This window comes from Zootoca vivipara, chromosome 15, assembly GCF_963506605.1.
Source record: "Zootoca vivipara chromosome 15, rZooViv1.1, whole genome shotgun sequence".
NCBI classification, from domain to species: domain Eukaryota; kingdom Metazoa; phylum Chordata; class Lepidosauria; order Squamata; family Lacertidae; genus Zootoca; species Zootoca vivipara.
In genome coordinates, this window is record NC_083290.1 from 22,412,202 (window position 1) to 22,430,655 (window position 18,454).

General features: G+C 47.8%; 1 protein-coding gene across 10 annotated transcripts in view; it reads right to left on the reverse strand.

Annotated features, from left to right (window-relative positions):
- Nucleotides 1-17,855, reverse strand: part of GRAMD1B (GRAM domain containing 1B) — a 163,685-nt gene extending 145,830 nt beyond the window's left edge. For 3 of the 10 annotated variants that reach the window (XM_060268294.1, XM_060268293.1, XM_035138807.2), the window contains exon 1: nucleotides 16,312-17,312. In XM_060268294.1, the coding sequence (XP_060124277.1) occupies nucleotides 16,312-16,655 (344 nt within the window). In that variant the 5' untranslated portion in view covers nucleotides 16,656-17,312. Of the gene's footprint in view, nucleotides 1-16,311; nucleotides 17,313-17,767 lie in introns of those variants that run through there. The other 7 variants (XM_060268296.1, XM_035138799.2, XM_060268290.1 and 4 more) reach the window with 6 other exon arrangements.
- Between the last annotated feature and the right edge of the window lie 599 nt (nucleotides 17,856-18,454).

An 18,454-nucleotide genomic window follows, 5' to 3' on the forward strand; every position in this document is an offset into this window, starting at 1 on the left:
GTTCTCCGCTCTCCCCCCACCCCCGCCTGTCACCAAAGATCGGCGGGCGCTCCTTGCTGGGCTTGACAAGCCCGGCAAACAGCGCCCGCCGATCTTCGGACCTGTCCTGTGTGACAGGCGGGGGTGGGGGGGAAGCGGAGATCGTTCTCCGCTCTCCCCCCACCCCCGCCTGTCACCAAAGATCGGCGGGCGCTCCTAGCTGGGCTTGACAAGCCCGGCAAACAGCGCCCGCCGACCTGTGCTGTGTGACAGGCGGGGGTGGGGGAGAAGCGGAGATCGTTCTCCGCTCTCCCCCCATCCCCGCCTGTCACCGAAGATCGGCGGGCGCTCCTAGCTGGGCTTGACAAGCCCGGCAAACAGCGCCCGCCGACCTGTGCTGTGTGACAGGCGGGGGTGGGGGAGAAGCGGAGATCGTTCTCCGCTCTCCCCCCACCCCCGCCTGTCACCAAAGATCGGTGGGCGCTGTTTGCTGGGCTTGACAAGCCCGGCAAACAGCGCCCGCCGATCTTCGGACCTGTCCTGTGTGACAGGCGGGGGTGGGGGGGAAGCGGAGATCGTTCTCCGCTCTCCCCCCACCCCCGCCTGTCACCAAAGATCGGCGGGCGCTCCTTGCTGGGCTTGACAAGCCCGGCAAACAGCGCCCGCCGATCTTCGGACCTGTCCTGTGTGACTGGCGGGGGTGGGGGGGAAGCGGAGATCGTTCTCCGCTCTCCCCCCACCCCTGCCTGTCACCAAAGATCGGCGGGCGCTCCTTGCTGGGCTTGACAAGCCCGGCAAACAGCGCCCGCCGATCTTCGGACCTGTCCTGTGTGACAGGCGGGGGTGGGGGGGAAGCGGAGATCGTGCTCCGCTCTCCCCCCACCCCCGCCTGTCACCAAAGATCGGCGGGCGCTGTTTGCTGGGCTTGACAAGCCCGGCAAACAGCGCCCGCCGATCTTCGGCCCTGTGCTGTGTGACAGGCGGGGGTGGGGGAGAAGCGGAGATCGTTCTCCGCTCTCCCCCCATCCCCGCCTGTCACCGAAGATCGGCGGGCGCTCCTAGCTGGGCTTGACAAGCCCGGCAAACAGCGCCCGCCGACCTGTGCTGTGTGACAGGCGGGGGTGGGGGAGAAGCGGAGATCGTTCTCCGCTCTCCCCCCATCCCCGCCTGTCACCGAAGATCGGCGGGCGCTCCTAGCTGGGCTTGACAAGCCCGGCAAACAGCGCCCGCCGACCTGTGCTGTGTGACAGGCGGGGGTGGGGGAGAAGCGGAGATCGTTCTCCGCTCTCCCCCCATCCCCGCCTGTCACCGAAGATCGGCGGGCGCTCCTAGCTGGGCTTGACAAGCCCGGCAAACAGCGCCCGCCGACCTGTGCTGTGTGACAGGCGGGGGTGGGGGAGAAGCGGAGATCGTTCTCCGCTCTCCCCCCATCCCCGCCTGTCACCGAAGATCGGCGGGCGCTCCTAGCTGGGCTTGACAAGCCCGGCAAACAGCGCCCGCCGACCTGTGCTGTGTGACAGGCGGGGGTGGGGGAGAAGCGGAGATCGTTCTCCGCTCTCCCCCCATCCCCGCCTGTCACCGAAGATCGGCGGGCGCTCCTAGCTGGGCTTGACAAGCCCGGCAAACAGCGCCCGCCGACCTGTGCTGTGTGACAGGCGGGGGTGGGGGAGAAGCGGAGATCGTTCTCCGCTCTCCCCCCATCCCCGCCTGTCACCGAAGATCGGCGGGCGCTCCTAGCTGGGCTTGACAAGCCCGGCAAACAGCGCCCGCCGACCTGTGCTGTGTGACAGGCGGGGGTGGGGGGGAAGCGGAGATCGTTCTCCGCTCTCCGCCCACCCCCGCCTGTCACCGAAGATCGGCGGGCGCTGTTTGCTGGGCTTGACAAGCCCGGCAAACAGCGCCCGCGTGCACTTTATTAAAAAATAAGACATCCCTCAAAAATAAGCCATGTCGTGTTTTTTTGAAGAAAAAATTAATATAAGACATGACTTATAATATGAGAAACACGGTATATTTAGCTTCCAGCTGGAATGTCTGAGGTACATAAAAACTCCCAGCTCTCTTTGAATTTCTAGTATCTTTCTAACCACTAGTCTTAGGGCTGGGGTTTGGACTAGATGACACCTGGGGTCCGTTCCAGTGCTACAATTCTATGACCACTCTTTTCAACATGTCCATCCCATCTTGCCTATTTTCTTTGCAAATCACCTCCTCAGGGTGGCTGGCTGATATCTTGAACAGGAACACACCTCACTGGGTGTAAAGAATGATGCGCCTCAACATTTAGTTGCACACTGCACCTGTAGTAGGCCAGTTCTTTGCAAAAGTACTTAAACTTTGCCCAGTTTGCATAGTCAGCGTGCAAGCCAACATCAGGAATGAATCACTCAACTTGCAACCTCAAAACTACAGTAGGGCCTTCTGTCATGGTCCAGTCGGCAGGCGTCAGGACCAGAGGCAAGATGGTGGTGAAGAAGCAGGGTCGAGGAGCAAGGCAGAGGCGAAAGTCCACGGGGCACGAAGCAAGGCGAAGGCGAAGCAAGGGTCCAAGGAGCAAGGAGCAAGGCGAAGGTCCACGGGGCAAGAGCAAGGCGAAGGCGAAGCAAGGGTCCAAGGAGCAAGGAGCAAGGCGGAGGATCCAGGAACAAGAAGCAAGGCGGCAGCAAGGCAAGGGTCCAAGGAGCAGGAGGCCAGATGCAACCAGGCAGGGATAGCGTTGCTGTGGCAAAGAGCTGAAGGGAAATGCTGGGCTTTTATCCCTCCCAGCTCCTGCCACCAGGTGCAGTGAGATCTCAAGTGGCCTCACCTGGGTGACTACTCCTTGCCTCTCCAGCACAAGCTGATGTCTTCACCTGTGTGGCCACGCCTTGCTTCCCCAGCACAAGCTGAGGCAGGCCCCAGTCCTGCAAGGCACTACAGGCCCCAGAGCCTGACTCCTGCCCATACTCCTGACACCTTCAATATCTCAAGAAGGCTACACCCAGGAAAAGGATGGGTGAGACAGAAGGGGTGATAAGCACATCTGTGACAGAGGAAAAACAAGTGTCACATGGCGCCCCCAGTTTTGAGGAATGAAGCCTCTATCAACCATCACCCCTCAGCAAAACAGCTACCCAAAAGTCAACAAGGCAGGCCCAAGACAATTTGGTACCTGAAGCAAACCACAAAATGTCACTCCCAGCCCCAGTCAGGGAAAAAGGGGTGAGTGAAGATCTACATCAGGAACAAGGAGGGGGGGAATAAAGGTGTACACTGGGGTGGGAGATCAGCAGTGCCTCCTATTTGCCAAGAGGCAGTTGTAGAGGCAGCATGGTGGGGGCTCCTGAGAAGGAGCCAGATCTGTCCTCCAAGGAGCATGCCACAGCTGTTGCTGCAACTGCTGCAGTGGGGGCAATCCATTCCTTGGGAGCCTGATCTGCTTCCCCTGCAGATCCTGCTGCCTGAGGCAGTCGCCTCACCTTGCCTCATGGGTGGGCCTGCCCTGTAACAAGGTCTTTTGTGTCCATGCTCTTCTTTCTTTCTTAACTCCCCACTTCCAAGGGTTTAAATCTTGACACCAAATATCAACCAACAACCAAAGTTCCCTGTATCTTCTCCAGAGATAAATATACAGATCTTGTGTTAGGCCAGGTCTTGCAAATCTGGGTCTGTGATTCCTCCTTCCATTTTGTGTTAACTGTATTTTAAATATGGAACATCCTTCACTCCCAATCTCAGTGGTCAGCTAAAAGCCAAATATAAGGGTCTCAGATATGTTCTGATGCAGCAATACTCCAGGGGAAAAAATTAGAAGAGTTGGAGACAGGCATTATCCTACCATTTAAAATCTCAATTCCAGGCAGCAACAGAAGGAACACATGAAAATGGGTTTGAAAACCGAAGCCCTGATATTACCTCACAGTCCTAGGCAGAGTGAATGGGGGAGATGTCTTTCCACCCTCCAGATAAGGTCAAAGTTCTGTTTTTTGCTGCCTACTCTACTGATAATGAGATTCCTCGTTTCCTGACTGTGTCCTCCTTCACCCTTCTAGTGAATAGATAAATGAGTTTGCAGTGAGTCATGGAGGAAATTTAAGAGGAACAGCAACACATCAACATACAAAGAAAGCAATGTGGTGCCCTGGTTAGAGTGTTAGGACCTGGGAGACCAGGGTTCAAATCCCCACTTGGCCATGAAACTCACTTTGGACCAGTCACTACCTCTCTCAGCATAACCTACCTCACAGGATTATTATGGGGATTAATGAGGATAAGGAGTACCATGTACGCTCCTTGGAGAAAAAGATTAGATATAAATGCAACAACAACAACAACAACAACAAATTGAAGAGCAGACTTCACCAATTGATTGTCCTCTGTCGGCCCCTGCCAGCAGGTTGGCAAAGGCTGTTCTGAAGAATACGGCTGCATTACAACAACATGCAGACACACAGGCAGACAAAGGAAGGCATCCCAGCTTCACGCAATGCACAGACTCCATGCCACAGAGTTATATTTCTCTCCCCCCCCCTACACCATGTTTTGTATCTTAAAAGGAAGATGGAACACAGGATTTCCTAAATTGCTAAAACGCTAAGGCTACAATCCTATGCACATTTACTTGAGAGGAGGGGTCAGAAAATTCTGAAAGAAACAGGAGCAGAAAATAGGAAGAATACGTGAACACCAGCTATGTCCAGAGAGGAAATCAATCCAGCCAATGTGATTGGTATTCACTGTCATCGTTATTGCTTTGAGCTGGCAAACAATATGTAATTGGTTATGGTTTCCCCTAGCCCCGACCATGCCTGCATTGTGCCGCCTTTGCATTTAAATGAATGAGCTGGAGTAATGCAATGGCAAGGTAATTTACATAATTATTTATGCAAATTGTGTAATTTTGCTTCAGCAGACAGTGAGATAAATAACATAGCTTTTGGCAGGAGATGAAGGGCAGTGGAACAGAAACAGTGCTCTGCATGCGACCAATATTGGGCAGAATGGAAAACAATGCCTTCTTGCATCCCTGCTTGAGAAAAAGCCTCATTGAACACAGTGGGACTCACTTCTGGGTAGGCTTGCAGAGGACTGTACTGCACAGGTTATAAATAATCTGTTAATTTAGTTTATATACCGCTTAATATAACAAAATCTCTCAGAGATTTGTGTCAATTGCAATTGTAAAATCACAAGCGAAAAGGAAATATGCAATATCAAAATGCAATTAAAAAAATCCAACAAAATTAGGTTTGTTGAATAAAAAGTGTCCAGGAAAACATGGAAGCAGAAAAATGCAAGCAGTGTATCAGATAATTAAAAGCAAGGGAAAGCCTGATGGGGCAAGTAAGTTTTCAGTAAGTGTTTGAAGCCTACCACAGTGGGTGCCCACCAAATTGCATGAGGAAGGATGTTGCCGATTGGTCCCACTACACATGATAACCCAAGATGACAACCCATCAACCACAGTGTAGCCAGCAGGGCCTTTTCTGAAGATCGTAGGAAATCGCTGAGTCTCAGGTTGTTTAGGGCTCAGATTCGACATGGTTCTGAACCTAACATGCAGACAGTGCCATTGTTTTAGCATAGGTGTAATATGAGTATAACTAGACACCCCACTCACTAGCTGTAGCTTCCTGACCAAACGCAAGGGTAGCTTCACACACAGTGCATTGCAGCAGTCTAACCGCAAGGTTACCAATCCATAGACTGCAGTAATCAAGCTATGCCTAACCAGCAAAGGACACAGGTGCACTATCAACTGACGCTGGTAATAGGCACCCCAAGCAACAAAGATGTATCCAGGAGCCTCTGCTCCTTCAAAGGGTTGCAACCCCATCCGGAACAGAAAAATGTTTCAATTCCTGGACCTGGGAACCACTTGCCGGCAAGGTCTCAGTCTTTTTTTTTTTAAAACTTAAATTTTATTGGACGTGAAACCAACAAGGTCTCAGTCTTGTTGGGATAATAAACTCAAGTTTATTAGCTTTCACACAGCCCATAACTACACCCAGGCAAATAATGATCTGTAGAATTCCTGCTTCATGTCATTCTCCGAAGGGCCAGAAGCATAACTGATATGATTGCAAGGTGCAGGCTCTAAAGAGCTACCAATCAATAGGAGTCTTACCTTATTACTCCAGAGCTCAGTGCCATGAATGTCATGTAACCACCTAATATCTTGGGGACTGGAAGTCCAGCAGAGGCTTAGACATTGCCCAATAGGCTCATGATTTGCTCCCTAATTCAAGCTCAGTTTGGTAACAAGTTGATCCAACATCTCTCCATGTGGGCACAAGCCAAATGCCATTCACCTTCTGCACATTTTAAGAGACTCACAAGCTGCAAAGAGTGTAAATAAAAATTAACCAACTCAATTTAACAATTAAGCCTTCCAAACATCAACTTCTTTCTCAGTCTTGAGTTGGTGACAGTCAAGGGTCAAGCACATGACAAAGGTCTCTCAGCAGACTGGGTAAAAGGCTGCGGAATAAATCTTGCATACAAGTATGATCTGCACAGGAGACTCTTTCGTCCTGCATGATGTACACTTGATTGACAGCTATTTCCTTGAAGGTCGTTTCAAAAATAGGCCAGAAAGAAGACTCAAGGTGCAATCACCTGCAGGCGGAAGGACAACAAAGAGGGAGCCGGTTTGGCTTCTCTAGGAAGGGAGTTCCAAAGTCTATGAATCCTGGTTCACAGAGCCTTAGGAAAAATGAAGATTTTATAAAAAGGTATGCATTCTTTCAAGTGTTTGGTAACAGTATGTTTTTATTGGCAGTATAAGGCTTTTAATGCATCCAGATTTCTTCAACCAAGCTAGTTTGTTTGTTTGTTTGTTTTTGCATCCCTACTTCAATGCTAAATGGTTGGTATCCAGTATAGACCCAATGAAATGAATGGAACTGAGTAATTTATTCAGTATGAGTATGACATACTGGATATCACCCAGTAATTCTAGAGAATAATGGCTTCCTGGCACTGGAATATATAGACCAATAGGCTCATACATCGCTTGCTTCTTTTGCACACAAATTCCATCTCCTGGCCGGGAAATGAGAAAAGATGAGATGATGACTGCAGTTTCTATACAGCAATTCAGTTACAGATGCACAAAATGTTAATTCACATGCGATGAAAAATTTCGCCCATATTCCAGGGGAGTTTTTGAGGCTGGAAATCTGTGGATAATACTATTGTGTGACATTTGCTATAAAATTACTTTCTCTACAGGCCTGGGGCCAAATGACTTTGACAGGAGGGAGGGAGGGAGGGAGAGAGAGAGAGAGAGAGAGAGAGAGAGAGAGAGAGAGAGAGAGAGAGAGAGAGAGAGAGAGAGAGAGAGAGAGAGAGAGAGGAGGAGGAGGAGGAGGAGGAGGAGGAGGAGGAGGAGGAGGAGGAGGAGGAGGAGGAGGAGGAGTGTTACGTGTCAATGGCTGCAGATCACCAATGCAAGCATCTCTCACTACAGCCACATTCACAGCATACATTTAAAGCACTAGGGTACCACCTTAAACAGTCATGGATCTTGGGGGCTGCAGTTTGCTAAGGGTGCTGGGGGTGGTCAGGGCCGGCTCTAGGTAGACCCCCGGTGGCATGGTGCACCATGCTGCGCCCTGCGAGGGCGGGGGCACTGGAGCGATCTCTGCCCCTCAGCACCAGGGCACGTGACCTGCTCGAGACTGCCCTGGGGTGGTTAAGAGACTCCTACTCCCTTCCCAGTGCTGCAATTCCCAGAGTAGTTCAACAACCATTCCCTCTTCCCTGAAAACTCTGGGCACAGAGCAAGACCAGCAAGGCTTGTGATCCGGAGGGGCGTGGACTGGACAGAGTCCCAAGGGCCAGATAGGGAGATCTGGAGAGCCAAATTCAGCCTAATTTTCCTACCCCTGTGCTAAATAAAAACATGTTGCATGGAAGACAACAAAAACAACCTTGAGCTTATCTGCAAGGCCGGGTTTACTTTTAAGAAAGTCCCGAAAACAAAAACAATTTGAATTATTAAATTACATTTGCTGTGATCTCAGCCTGACAGTTTAAAGCTGTTAAATAATGAAGCAGCTTCATTGTCTGCAGCGCTTAGAACTATTGCCACCTTTGGGGTATCTTCCTTGGAGTTTAATCCATTTGCCTTCATAAATAAATCAAACTCTTGCATAAAACGTTCCTTTCATTAGCACCCTGTCATCATTCAGAGTCAAGCCTGAATTTCTAGATGCTTTCAGTCTCTCCATCTTTCAAATTATTTGAGCTCTTCGCTCTCTTTTTTTATGAAGCTGGGATAGCTTAGTCAGTAGACAGGAGACTCTTAACTTCAGGGTTGTGGGTTCAAGCGCCACGCTGCGCAAAAGATTCCCACATTGCAGGGGGTTGGACTAGATTGCCCTTATGGTCCCTTCCAACTCTACAATTCTATGCTCACTATGGCACCATGCTATCTTTCTTTCTTTTTTACAAGCACTACCTTTAGGGATACGGATGGCGCTGTGGGTTAAACCACAGAGCCTAGGGCTTGCCAATCGGAAGGTTGGCGGTTCGAATCCCCGTGACGGAGTGACCTCCCGTTGCTCGGTCCCAGCTCCTGCCAACCTAGAAGTTCGATAAATATGAACCTAGAAGTAGATAAATAGGTACCACTACAGCGGGAAGATAAATGCCGTTTCCGTGTGCTGCTCTGGTCTGCCAGAAGTGGCTTTGTCATGCTGGCCACATGACCTGGAAGCTGTACGCCGGCTCCCTCGGCCTATAGAGCGAGATGAGCGTCGCAACCCCAGAGTCAGTCACAACTGGACCTAATGGTCAGGGGTCCCTTTACTTTTACCTTTACTTTGTGAAGACAGGTACTCCATAAACAAGTTTTGTGAGTTACTGCAGTGTGTACCGGTATATTGATTGCTTTTTAAACATATCAGTCTCACCTCAACTGACTCAGTGTGCAGCAGTTGTGAAAAAGACAAACTCTATGCTAAGGATAATTAGAAAAAGAATTTAAAGTAAAACTGCCAACATCAAAATATATGGTGTAACCACATCCGGAATACCGTGTACAGTTCTGGCTGCCTCACCTCCTTGTAGAGCTGGAAAAGGTTCAGAAAAGGGCAGCCAAAATGAGGAAAAGTCACAGCATTTGGAAAATTTTAGTTTATGCTGAATAGGCTTCCTCGCGAGAAAAGTGAAAACTTGGCAGCTATGCATCCGGGGGGGGGGGTGACATCACAGCCGCCCCCACCCCCTGGGACGCTCGGTGCTTGCCGCGCATCCCCAGGATGCTCGCCGCTCGCCACTCACCCCCCGGACGTGCGCCACTTGCCGCACACACACACCAACATGCGCCCCACCCCCACGAGCAGCACACCACGCCCCCTGGGACGCGCGCCAGCCACACCCCCGAATGTACACCGCTCCCGGTGCTGGAGCAGGTAGCTTTGCCACTGTGAGAAGCATACATCTTCTAAATGGATGGGAACAAATCAATATCAGATGTCATCAGATGTCATCAACAATGACAAAGATACTGTCCTGTTCAGTGACTCATATTTGTTCACTGCTCTAAAGCAATGTAGGAGGCAACCTGAAGATGGCACTGGAGCACCTGATAGGAAGGAAAGTAACATACAGTTAATGTTGTCACCTGAATTTCAAAGACCAGTGTTGCCTCTTTTTGGATTGAGTCCGGTGACAGTTAAAGCTGCTAAGGATCAAGCAGAGAGGTTAAGGATCTGATTCAAATGTCAGACAACCCAGAGTCTGGTACCAATTTACAGCTTTAAATTAGATTAACTAAGGGTACCTTCTTCTGCTAAGTTTGTACACAGGTTTGATAGACATGGGGGGGAGGGGAATAAAATGGTCTCTGTACATTTGATTACTGGAAATGCAATCTGGTACCCCAGCTCTGCCTCTGACGTGTGTTGGCTTCAATGAATTTGGGCTACACTCAGTTTCTAACAATTCCACTCAGGGATAAAACCAGGTACTTCGGAGTATCTTCTAGTATTTCACTGACTGAAACATTCAACACGCCATAAGTTTAAAAGCTTGCTCATGATCCTGTGACATTTTGGTTGGTCATGAAAAAGTTATTAACATACTGTGGCTTGTTTTTTGTTTTTCTAATGGGCCAGCATGGCTAACGACAGTTTTTATTAAACACACAAATACAACATCAACAATGTGCCAATAGTATAGGAGTCTGCGAAAACAACACAGATATACGAAAGTAATTGGCTTGTGATACGCTGCTCATACTCATCCATTGTAAGTGACAGAACTTATTGGGGAGAAGGACCTACACCTTATGCAGTAAGAAGTCATTAGTTCTGCATAGATATGACTGAGACACCAGCTTTGCCATCTCTAGTTATCTCCCACTTGGACTACTGCAATGCGCTCTATGTGGAGCTACCTCTGAAACTACAACTAATCCAGAATGCGGCAGCTAGACTGGTGCCTGGGAGCGGCCACCAAGACCACATAACACCGGTCTTGAAAGATCTACATTGGCTCCCAGTACGTTTCCAAGCACAATTCAAAGTGTTGGTGCTGACCTTTAAAGCCTTAAATAGCCTCGGTCCAGTATACCTGAAGGAGCGTCTCCATCCCCATCGTTCTGCCCAGACACTGAGGTCCAGTGCCGAGGGCCTTCTGGCGGTTCCCTCGTTGCAGGGAACCAGGCAGAGGGCCTTCTCGGTAGTGGCGCCCGCCCTGTGGAACGCCCTCCCATCAGATGTCAAAGAGAAAAACAGCTACCAGATTTTTAGAAGACATCTGAAGGCAGCCCTGTTTAGGGAGGCTTTTAATGCTTAATAGATTATTTTATTTTATTTTTCTGTTGGAAGCCGCCCAGAGTGGCTGGGGAAACCTAGCCAGATGGGCGGGGTATAAATAATATGTTGTTGTTGTTGATCCAGCTAGCGAAACTTCCTCTACAACTGAAAAAATCACTTTCTGAATTTCTACTTGGCACTCAGACATACCAGCAAGAAAACAAGCTGACCTGTCTACCGTAAGTAAGGTTGCCAAGTTGCAACCTGGAGGGGAAACATGGCTCTTTAATAACTCCTCAGCAGTGAAAGATGAGATAGCTGCAGCTTTCCCTCAGAGTCTAGCATAGGATCCTGCAATTTGTGATGCGCAGAACATTGCACAGCCCACCAACCATGAGTGATGGTTTGCCAGGTGCTTGAAAGACACACCCAGTCCATTTTTCCCCCAGTCCCAGACAGCAAAAACAGGAGTTTTGCCATGCTCTTGCTAAGCTGCCTTTCTTGGAGGGCTGTTGAGCTTGGTGGTTCCTAAACTTTACTAGGGGAACAGCTCCCAGTAACAGGGAAGGGAGCACAATCTCACTGTTAAATGTTGGCTAACATTGTCGTTTGAAACCACAGTTGTAGCACAGATTTACAGCAACTTCTCGACCTCCCAATTCCATCTCTCATTGCGGATGAGTTGATATATACCGGTAACAGAGATTTGTGGCAACTGATCCATTAGAAGAGTTTATGAAGCTGAGAGATTAAATTATGAAATTGAGAGATGGAAAATGTAGTCTGTGATCTCAGTCCTCACACCCTTTAGTTAGTGACTGCTCAATAACGGGCCATGCATCCAGCTCATGTGACAACTGGTGACAGGAGTTTTATGGAAGTTCATAACGTGAAATACAGTAACTCATTAGCTGACCTTGAATTCATCAGTACAGTTAGTTTACCTTGTGGCCTCCTCATGGCTAGAGCTGCTCAGAAATCTCAGCTCTTGTCAAATAGCCCATACTTCCGATCAACCTCAAAGAACATCCTCAGCATAGCCCATACTTGCTTTTTAGGTCACTTAAATATTTCCTTTTACTAAAAGCCAGATTTGCTCATTACCTTGTTTGCTCTTTTAGCTTAGTCTGCCTGAGGGAAAAAGTACAAGAAGTCCACGTGCAATTATTAATCATGATCAAAACGTCTGCAACATCAATCCAGGTCCTCGCAGATTTCTTACATCCTATGCAACCTTCCTCTGCATCGGACACTAATGAGTAACCACTATCTCCTTTCCCCAAGATTTCAATCAGGGGGCTGGGAATTTTGAGCAGAAACTGTGACAGTGTTAAGAAGCCCCCTTCTACCATAGCTGCCAAGTTATCCCTTTTTTTAAGGGAAATTCCCTTATGCTGAATAGGCTTCCTCGTGAGAAAAGGGAAAACTTGGCAGTTATGCCCTTCTACCCCACACTCCCCATAGGTCTTTAGACTGTGGCTTCTGCAGCTGCATTTTGTAAAAGCCTCAGAGGAGGAACTGCAAGCCACTCACATATAGCTTGGTCTTCATTTCCTGCAGAATTGAAAGCATCAAAGGACCAAATCTTCTTTCCTCATCTTCCCAAGCCAGAGACAAAGGTCACTGTGGGAACAAGAAATGAAATTCTTGTTCCTCCACTGCCTCTGTCATGTGGCTATTGACTTTAAAATGTCATTATCCAGGGCTGCCAATTCATCTGCTTCATTAGCATCGCTCGACATGTCGTGATGCCAAAAAAGAATCAATTGGTTTTCATTTGGCATATTTGGGCTTCTTGAAGTGGGAGGTAACTGCATGTCAAGGTTTCCTAATTCATTTAATGCTAGGATATAAAAATACAAAGATATGTCCTTTAAGATGTTCAGACAGCCAATGTTTGCTTCAGAAGTGTTCTCATTGATTATTCACAATGGTGCCCTGGCCTATTCTAAAACTAATTAACGTTTCTGAAAATGTATGTTAACTTCCTGCTGAATTATTTGTCTTGATACCGGTAGTTTTGTGCGTTATATTGTGATGTCCGTTGGCCATAAGCATTCAAAATCGGATTGGCTGTTCTAAATCTGATGGTTTTCACTTCTGCCTTCTGACAATATAAAAAAGGTAAAGAACCCCTGACAGTTAAGTCCAGTCGCTGGCGACTCTGGGGTTGTGAAATATACTCAGAGTCGAGAGTGAATTTCATGCTCTTTATTCAGCTCATAGTCATCAAGGAGAAGAAGAGAAGAATGGCTCATTTCCCAAAACCATCTGCTTATATACATTATTTACACAATGGGCCTTGCGTGATTGGCTACTTCAGGGCTACACCTGTGGGCCAATCAGGTTGTGGATTGACTTCTGCCTGCAGCCTGATTGGCTGCTCCTACAGGCCAATCAGGTTGCAGATTCACTTCTGCCAGCCTCCTGATTGGCTGCTCCTGGAGGCCAATCAGGTTGCGGATTCACTTCCATCTGGAGTTGGATTGGGTAGCTCCTGCGGACCAATCAGACTGCTGATTCTGAATCCTATTGTTCTAGGATTCAGCTCAGTACATAACAGGTTGCGATGCTCATCTTGCTGTACTGGCCAAGGGAGCTGACGTTTGTCCACAGACAGTTTTTCCGGGTCATGTGGCCAGCATGACTAAGCTGCTTCTGGCGAAACCAGAGCAGCGCACAGAAACATCGTTTACCTTCCTGCCAGAGCGGTACCTATTTATCTACTTATTAAGATGGTATCTGCTATGAGCTATGCATGAGTGATATAAAAAACAAAGTGCATAACTTTCTTGAAAACTGTGCAAATTATGAAGATATAACCAATTGCTAACTTAAGACTCCTTTAACACAAGCTATCTCTGATGTGCTCCTGCTGACTACAGAGATAACACTCCAGGGCCAGAACAACAGTCTCTGGGGTTTCTTCCTTCTCCATCCCTGAGAACTCCTGTTATCCTCTTCCCATTTCTGAAGGTTGCAACCTCTGCAGGAGAGATCATTGTTGGAAAGAGAAGGAATTTCATGTGAAAAGCCGAATGCACTTTCCATGGCAACAACAGGATGGATTTGGAATCTGCAATATAGGAAGAGCCAAGTTGTCGTGCTGGTCTTGGTATGTTAATACTCCTAATCCATGTACTAGCCTTTTTCCAAACACCATTTCAAAAATGTAGTTGGGCACTGTGGTGAACAACGACTTGAGCAGTTGTTAATCAGCGCACAGCCATTTGCACAGCTCCACACTCTCTTGTGGTTGTGTAGAGGCAGGAGACCACTGAAGGTGCGATGTGGTTGACAGGCAAAAGACCTTGACTGTATTCATCTTCCCCATTTCCCTAACTGTTCATTTCTGCATTGTAGCTGATAATGTAAAAGCCACCTCTAGGAACACAGCAGACTACACCGCAAGGCTGCATACACACAGCCGATCATTCCGTTTTCCTGACTTTTCCCTAACATGATTTTTAAGTTTCCACACAATGCAAAAGCCACTTACAGAAACTATAGTGAAATGATTTACTGGAATATAGCACAAGCTTAGCACTCGTTTTCGTATTATTTGTAAACGTATTTTTTGGTTGAAGCAAATAACATGGAAATGAGCACTAAACTTGCACTATATTCTGATATAGTTCCAGAAAATGTTTTGGGTTTTTTTGTCACCTAAAAGCTCAAAATGTAATGCAGATATTAACAGCTAGGGAAATGTTGGGGAAATGAAATCAACTGCCATGTGAAAGCAGCTGTTGCCTTCATTCCCTGCTTTGAGGGTAACTGAAAACATCTGGCTAGCCGCTGTTGGAGAGAACACTTGACTTGATGGCCCTTTGCTTTGTTCCAGTAAGACAATGCTTGTGTGCATTTTTAATTTTCTAATATTTATTAAGATGTTATAAACTACTCTTCATCAAATATATTGCATCCTCTCCTGCCATAAATATACTTTCACACTTCATGCATTGCTGTGTTTCACTTTACAACCATTTCCACCCTTTATCAGCCACTCTTTGTATTTGGAGCACTAAGTTGTCTTTTGTATCTGACAGAATGTTTATTGTTACAGCTGATGCAAGGGCATAAGATCCACTTTGTTTATTTTTAAAAGCTGCTAGTTCTGATGGTTAGAGACAAGTGGCTGATGCAAAACAATTATACAAGGGCAGCGGGGGGAATTAAAGTAAATTGAGTAACATGGGATTAATTGACCAACTATTTAATTACAAATTGTGGAATTTGATTTGGAATTTAATAGCAGCTATCAAGGGAGGCTGTGTTGTCTTCATTAAGCATCCTCAGATATTGCCTAGTTATGGATACTGTGATATTTTAATGTTAATTAAGTGATAAAGGAAGATGATTAATCAACAAAGGATTAGTTGACAGCTTCGTTACAGCAGAAAAAGGAATTTGCATTTCAGACAAGGCATCTCTTGAAGGCTGTGATCCTACACATAATTCTTTGGAATTAAATCTGATTTCAATAGATAGGATTTACTTCCAAGTAAACATATTGAGTTTCAAACTGTTTGATCATCAGCTTTCACAAGCTACTTTTAATAATTACTTGCCAAATTGTGGAAAAATAAGAGGAATTGAGGTAAACTCATATATTTAATATGGGACGCGGGTGGCGCTGTGATCTAAACCACAGAGCCCTAGGGCTTGCCGATCAGAAGGTCGGCGGTTCGAATCCCTGCGACGGGGTGAGCTCCCGTTGCTCAATCCCTACCAACCTAGCAGTTTGAAAGCATGTCAAAGTGCAAGTAGATAAATAGGCACAGCTCTGGCGGGAAGGTAAACGGCGTTTCCGTGCACTGCTCTGGTTTCGCCAGAAGCGGCTTAGTCGTGCTGGCCACATGACCCAAAAAAACTGTCTCTGGACAAACGTCAGCTCCCTCGGCCAGTAAAGCAAGATGATCACCGCAACCCCAGAGTCATCCGCGACTGGACTTAACTGTCAGGGGTCCTTTGCCTTTTACCATATATTTAATCCAGAAATGTCTCAGAGACTTATGCTATGCAGAACTCTCAGGATCCTCTAATGATTACATGCTTGCATTAGAAATTTCCAGTCCAGTCTAAGGAACAGAGGCCTATATGAACCATCACCCATAGATGCAGCCACCAGGTACCTGAAGGTGTGATCTGCAGGCAGGGGAACCTAATCTGGTAGAGTTTACTGACGTGTCATTGTGGTCAATTTTCCCCTTTTGATATCTGGATCACACACACTCTTAACACATGGCTATGGTTTAAATATGAGGGTATCAGCATCATGGTGAAAACAAGCCCATCATTAGCCCATCTAAGCACTACAAAGAATCCCCAATTTGTAAACTGCTCCACGTGTTTTGTTTAGCGTTCCGTCGCACAAACGTTTGCTGTCTGAGATAAAGGACTAAGAAAACCATGCCGATCAAGTATCAAATCTGCATGCCACTTCAACTAGCTTAGCCAGTAGAGGGAGACATTGTGGAACATGGGCCACATCAAATAACGGAAAGGCCCATGTCCCAAGTTCTTGAAGGATTCTTCTTCATAGAGGGAAAGATGGAAAGGGAAGAAGGGAAAGGAGACGACCTACCTGCTCTCACTGCATTCCTTCTTCTCCCTCACATTCAACCATTTGCGGAGAAGGAAGCGCTTGCGCCGTGGAGAGGCGCTGGGAGTGGAACAGTTAGACCAAGGGGTGTCCTCATCGCTGGAAGGGGTGATTTCAATGGAGGGGAGCTGTAGGAACTCCTTGCTGGAGGGCGCAGTCTCTAGGCTCGGATCCTGGACATTCCTTGCACGCCTCATCCTGAACCGCCTTCGGCGCAGGGTCGGTGTGGACGAACTGGACCAGGCGTGGCCGCACTCTGCCACCTGCTGCTCTGGGACTTGCAGTGCCGGGAGCTGAAGGGTCTCGGTCATCTTTGCAGCTGGCATTAGGTGCCCGTATCAGTTCCCCTCCCTCCCTCATTTACTCTTGACACTCTCTCCTTCTCTCCCCCTCCCCTCTATGCAAACAACACTGGAGACTTAAAATGCGCCTTTCTCCCTCCTTACCGGCTTGGCATCCTCCCTCCCTCTCCAGTAGGAAATCTCATATTCCTCAGGTGGTTTCATTTAACAGGAGCCCGGAGGGAGCCAGCCAGCTCGCTGCAAGTTGCTCTTGACTTCCTAGCCCAAGTCCTTCAACTCCCGAGAGCAACTTTGTCCCGCATGCTCAGTCAGCCTCCTTCAGAGCTGCAGCAGCCGGTTTAGCATCGGTGGGCAGGCACACATGGAAGCTGAGCTGGCACCAACCAGCTTCCCTCCGCTCTGCTCTGGCTTCCAGCGGTCCTTGCTTGGCTCTCTTTTGCTCAGTGGCTGAAGGGTTCTGCTCCGGAGCTGGGCTGACAAAACTCTCCGCTGTGTGCACTCTGGAGTGACCAAGTGGGAAGCTGTGAGGAGGTCAGAGAAAAGAGAAAGAGAGAGCGGGGATGGGAGGGAAGGAAGGAAGGAAGGAAGGAAGGAAGGAAGGAAGGAAGGAAGGAAGGAAGGAAGGAAGGAAGGATATGTGATAAAACTGGCAAAGGAGGAGAAGAGGTGGGAGGGGGATTTGTTTTCCCTCCTGTTGCTGATACGATACGCTCAGGCAGCTGCTGCTGCTGCTGCAAGTGTAACCGTACTCTTAACCTCAAGGGACAAGGGCTCTGTTACCAAATGTGCTGCTCCGATCAGCCACACTGCGGCACATGACAAAGGAGGAATGAAAACAAACCTTTCCTACCAGGCGGTTGGCTGCGCTCTCCCTCCATCTCCCCCTTTCAGGCCAGATGTCCCACCCTGCAGAAGGAGGGGAAAGTAGGTGACCTCCAGTGTAGGCCTTCAGCTGTTGCTAAATAGTTTTTTTTTTGTGTGTGTGCCTTGTTTGAAGTCAAGGGAGGTAGGAGAAAGGGGGCAGACAAAAGCCAAGGAGAAGCTAACAGGCTGCAGCACTAAATGGCTTTCCTTTTTGAAATTTGAAGCAACCTAAAGGGAAAAAGCAAAAGCAAAGTCTCCAACAAAACTCCTACCGTAGGAATCTGGAGGAAAGCCAGAAGATGAGCTGGGAAATTCCTGGATGAGATTTGCACACGGTGAAATTGATCGAGTTTTGTCTAACACAACATTAAAGGCAAATTTGGAGGTCCTTGAGGGGCAAAAAATGTCCAATGGACTGCAGAGGAGGCAAAAAAGTTTCAGTGAGCCTGGGGGCTGTTATTGCGTATGTACACATCACATATTCCTGCAGAAGTGTCCAAATAATGCGAATGTGAAAGACAGAGAGAGAGAGATTTCAGCGTGAAGGGCTGCTTCCAAAATGGCATGCTTTGGTGACAGCATTTCAGGTTCAGAAAGACTGGCAGGTGACATGCAAAGACATCTAAGCACATAAGACGGGACAGTGGGAAATGTCACGACAAAAACCCTAGATATTATAAAGCGGTGCAAAAGAGAAATAGATCTCTTCCAAGCATAACTTCAGATGGTAGTGAATGAAACAAATACAAAGATGCTGAAAAACTCAAGAGATCCACAGCCACGGTTCTCCCTTGATAGCTGCAGCCTAGTTTAGTTGTAGTCCATCACAGATCTGCTAGCACAGATGAAACTCTTTCTCAGACAAATAACATTATTCTGTCATTCAATGGAAGGCAAGTACGTAAGGAGATAATATTTGCGCTCTCAGACTCCCTTTGTGACTGGGATGACTCAAGTAA